The sequence below is a fragment of the Oryzias melastigma genome, linkage group LG10 (genome assembly GCF_002922805.2).
Source record: "Oryzias melastigma strain HK-1 linkage group LG10, ASM292280v2, whole genome shotgun sequence".
Lineage (NCBI taxonomy): Eukaryota > Metazoa > Chordata > Actinopteri > Beloniformes > Adrianichthyidae > Oryzias > Oryzias melastigma.
The window spans coordinates 25,252,225-25,257,056 of record NC_050521.1 but is presented as its reverse complement, the minus strand read 5'-3'; the positions used below and the strand labels follow the sequence as shown (position 1 = coordinate 25,257,056).

The following is a 4,832-nucleotide window of genomic DNA, read 5'->3' as shown; positions in this document are numbered from 1 at the left end:
CTTACAAGCTTTACTGAACTGTTTTTGTGCATCTCTGCTTAAATTTGCTTCATATTCTGCTGTTTACGGCAATAAAATGTCATGATCTGCAGACCTCTAGTAGATTACCTATAAAAATAAGCCTGAAATATACAACGCTGATAATATAAAGTATAAATATCCGATCCCCAATACATCTGATTTCAATCAAGTGTGAAACTCTGTGATCAAGCCCAATTTCTGATCATGTGATCAGATCGGGACATCCCTACTAAATTGCATAAATTTAGTACTTGTTTTTAAAACTGTTTATTTGCAGACTTTTGGGGAAGCTGAAGAAGATTTAGTCAAATGTGTCAAAATGCCAGAGATGCTTGAACAGGTCTGAAGGAAACTCCAGAAAAGGTGCATATGATTATCAGGGCTTCCCGTTGTGGCACAGCCTTGGTGCACCTGCTGGCACTGTGCCAGCGTTGATGGAGGAGCAAACTGCAGGGGACTCCTGGAGCCTGTGAGGCACTTTTGTTTTTTAATAAGTAAGTTGTGGAAAATAAACTTTTTTTTTTTTTGTCATTTTTTAAATTGTCAAAAAAATATCCTAAAAGTTTTGACTATTTTCCTTTTAAAATTAAGATGGTAACTATAACTACTATAACGACTGGCATGTGAGCACATTAATCCCTTTGGTCCCCCCAGCTGGGCATGGGCAGAGTCGGCGCTCAACCCCTCGTTGTTCGGACTCTTGGGCTCAGTGCTGGGGGTTGTAGAGTGGGAGAAATGTTTGGATTTATCAAACAAAATCAAGAATAATATTAAGGTTTACCGTTTCTTTTTCTATGAAAACTCAGCAGCATCTGCATTACTTCTGGTTTCTGCAGCACAGTCCACACAGTTTTATGAGGCGATAGAAGTCTGTTTCCTTAAATAGTTCTCTTCTCAAATTTGTTGAAACTTTTACAAGCTCAGGTTAGGGTCATTCATGTGAAAAATGCACATAAAAAGTTGGGCTTCTGTTTAACTATAGCTGAGTTTTCCACAACATTTAAATGCGTGTTTTTGACTAGTTACTTTTTGACCTTTTTTTTAATTCTATCTAAAGGCTAAGAAGTTACAAATCATTTATAGTTCTACCGGTTTTTTTTTTTATTGTTAAACATTTTGATATTTTTTTGTATCATTTACTTTTTTGACTGTTTAGCATTAATGTTTTCACTTTTTATTTGATTTCAAGAAGTTTTTATTTTAATAAACTAAATCATTTATTTAAAAATATTGTCCTTATTCTGTTTTAATGTTTATAAAGTAATTTAAAAATGGAAACTTATAAAAAATCATTCTCAGCAATCAAAAACAGTTGAGATTTTCAGGTTCATGTCACATCCACAGCATTTACAAAAAGTATATCAGTAATATATTGGTATTGATCTCTGCGATACTGACCAGTTTCGTATTGATATATAAATGCTCAGTATCGCCCAGCCCTACTAAGAAATGCAATTTATAACTTTATTTTCTTAATGTATGTCCTCAATCATCAGAAAACTGCAACAAAAACAAGTAAAACAGCAAAAGCACACAGTGTAAAAAGTCAATTTAAATATATTAGTTTATATCAAATTCAATTTTTAAGTGGAGTAAACCATGAAATCAAAATTGTATCTGTATAAAAACTAATAATTTAAAATGTAGAAAACTACAGAAATGTTGTTAATTGATCCAATTTTTCACCCTTTTACAGTGCAGTTCATCTGAGTTTTAAAGTATGTAAACTTTATGGAAAACATGATCTGAATCTTTGAACACTGCGGTAATACAATACATTTTCAGAAACATTTACATACTTTTTTTATTTGACCTTTTTAATAAAAGCAATTTTGGTTAGTTAGAAACAAATACTTTTTTTCAATGCATAATTAAAACTCAAAAAAGTGCAACATTTATCATTGGAATGATATTTTCTTTAATTATTTGTTTCACACAAGAAATCACTTTAATAGAAGAGCATTGGCTATTTTATTGTGTCACTATTGTTAGAAGTTTTCAAACTTACTTTAAATAAATACCAAAAAGACAACAGATCAATGCATGAACACGTTTGAAGGCTGTACGGATGAGCTTCAACTCCTAAGTGTTTTTTTTTTTTTTTTCCTGTGTTTTGATTGTGTTGTTTGTACTTTAAGAACGGCTGCATTCCAGTGTTTGCAGATCACTTTTGTTCAAACTGCTGATGCAAGTTTGCTGCAATTTGCGTAACGTCGACCAAACTGAACCAAGTTAGCTGTAGCTCCCAGAAGAGAATGTCAACAGTTTGTTTGTGTACGCGCAGACATCTTCATTTTGAACTTGTGGGGCTCCATCTCTGAACAGACGGTGTTTGAAGTCAGTCATGGTACAGTAGCCGTGTAATGAATGAGCCTTCCAAAGGTATCCGGCTCCCTTTCAAATTGTCCAGGGTTTCTTTTGGCTCTTTCATGTGTTTGATTATGTTTGTGTTTCCAGGCATATGTGGTGATACTGGGCCTTTTTTATGTTGTCTGGCTGAATAATGTTCCATCATTCCATCGAATGCGTCAGACTTTCTTGGAATAATTTTATATATTCAGCCTATTAATTTAGGTTTCATACTCTGCTGTGTTCAAAGTCTGTTTAATCTACTTTTTCCACCAGTCTAGATGTACACAAAGTATCTGTTGTTATGGTGGTGTGGTCTAAAGTTGAATATTTTCTATGAAATTGGAGTGTCGTACTCGGTGGTAAGAACTCTCCCAGCTGTGGAGTTTGCATGTTCCCCTTGTGCATGTGTGGGTTTTCTCCGGTTCCTCAGGTTTCTTCCAACAGTGTAAGAACATATTTCATAGATTTCTCTATATTGTCCGTTAGTGTGCATGTTGGTGTGTATGGCCCTTTGACGGACAACCTGGGTTACCTCCAGCAGCCCTTTGACCCCAAAAGGGTTCCAGCCTGTTCTAAAGATATATTTCAGAATGTTTTTAATTTCTTAAAATGTTTTTGCATGGATTTTTTTGTTAATATGGTGTCTTTAGATTGAACTCTTTTTAGTGCATGATTATTAGTTTTAATAACTGCCTAATGAACATCAAGAAGAAGAGACAGCAGGCCAGTCAGCTCACCATGGCGGAGGACACGCCCCCACAAGAGGAACCAGGTAGAAGGAGCACAAAAGGACAGCCTGGAAAGGAGACTCAGTCACCTGGTCAGTCCAGACAGGCGAGAGGATTGCGGTGGACAGAGGTATAGCCAGCCAGTTGATCACTTCAACCGGTGAACGGGTAAAGGAGTACCTGAGCAAACACTGCAACTGCAGAGTTTAATCTCTGCCTTGTGTCCAAGAGTTTATTCAGACTGGACACATTTGGTTCACTCTAAGCGAACCAGATTTAGTTTCCCTCAATAATCTGGAACAAATTTTAGTCTGAATACACCCAAGTGGACGCTGGATCGGGACAAGGAAACACTTTCAGACCTACCTTTCCATGTGGTCTTGGTTCTTTTCCAAACGAACTGAACTTCGATTCACTCTGAGATTCCTCCGTCTGAATATAAAGCAGTCCAGGAGCAGAACAACTGAACCAAAACTGTCATGGTGCCTCTGTCAGCCTCCTCCCCCTCTCCACTCTCCTGATGATCACCAGCTGCGACCACTCACCTCATCACCTCACCTGTCTTTTAAGGAGCACCAGGATCATCACTCTTCGCCAGTCCGTTGCCCCAGATGGTGCATAGTTGGTCACCTCGTCCTAGTCACAGTCTTGCCACGCCTTTCGTGAGACTCTGTCTAATCTCTTTTCTCGTACTCACCCTCAGGATTTTGTTACCACGAGTGGTCGTTGCTGTTTGCCTCTGCTGGATCCCCACCTGGATCTCCTCTCCACGGTCACACCACGAGCCTCTGCCTCCATTCTCCGGTTCTACTCCCAAGACGGCTTTCTCCCTCTCCGAAGAACCAACCAGTGACGCCCCACCGCGACCTCCCACCTGGAGCCTACTTCTTCTCCTGCTCAAGCCGCCACCTCCTCATATCATTATTAAATACTTCATCCTTCACGTTCGTCTCCTGCTGTTTTCTTCTGGGTTCCAGCGTTTGGGTCGCTACGTGTTCTGTAGTCATGACAAAAACGGCCACCATAGTCGGTAGTCACATCATTTAAACAAAGTAGAAATTAAGCAACAGGATAAATGTAAAGCAACGGTTGTCGTCTCATCAAACAGGAAAAAATGGTCCAACTCCTTACTTGTTAGAATGTTTGTTTTAAACACAGCTAAAAACACTTCATAGCTGCTTTTCTGGGTCTCCTTACGTGTCACGCACCTACCGCTGCTGTGACGTCATCCCAAAAGCCACATTGTAGTTCCTCAACAGAATTCTCTTAAAAAACGAGGCCATAACAGCACAGCGAGACACAGAAACTCACTAAAATGTGGTCAGATGAATGCAGGCTTATGACAATAATTTTTAACGTGAAACATCTCAAAGATTCCAAAACACAACATAATTTCCACTTCTATTTGCTTTGCCCCAACCTCGTAAGTCCTGGCTACTGATTGAAGAGATGTATAGTTATGTGGTTTTAGTTACAGGTTTTGTTCTGGAATAAGAAAGTCCCTTTCATGGTTCTCTGACTTCAGACCAAACACAAGGTTCAGAACTATCTGAAATAAATCTCGGGCCGGAGAAAATTATATCTCCAGTCTGAATACGCCCTAAGTATCCTGCTAGAGATGCTCAGGTGACTGACCTCTACTCTCATTGTGTGTAGAACCCCGTCCAGAGGATCAACCACACCTGGATGGGGAGAACTGGACAATCACTGCTGCTATAGAGAACTTGAGCT

The 4,832-nt window shown here is 38.9% G+C and overlaps 1 protein-coding gene across 1 annotated transcript; it reads left to right on the top strand.

Annotated features, from left to right (window-relative positions):
• Positions 1 to 3,069: 3,069 nt before the first annotated feature.
• Positions 3,070 to 4,135, top strand: LOC118599278. Its single transcript, XM_036214063.1, has 3 exons — positions 3,070 to 3,221; positions 3,428 to 3,715; positions 3,805 to 4,135. Exons 1-3 carry the CDS (start codon positions 3,070 to 3,072, stop codon positions 4,133 to 4,135), a joined length of 771 nt encoding a protein of 256 aa, XP_036069956.1.
• Positions 4,136 to 4,832: the final 697 nt, after the last annotated feature.

What these genes read in the sequence shown, in the direction of transcription:
- LOC118599278 (XM_036214063.1), top strand. Translation starts at nt 3,070, where the DNA reads ATGAACATCAAGAAGAAGAGACAGCAGGCCAGTCAGCTCACCATGGCG. An exon ending in AGACAGGCGAGAGGATTGCG is followed by an intron (nt 3,222 to 3,427) that starts GTGGACAGAGGT and finishes AATACACCCAAG; the next exon opens with TGGACGCTGGATCGGGACAA. An exon ending in CCAGTCCGTTGCCCCAGATG is followed by an intron (nt 3,716 to 3,804) that starts GTGCATAGTTGG and finishes ACTCACCCTCAG; the next exon opens with GATTTTGTTACCACGAGTGG.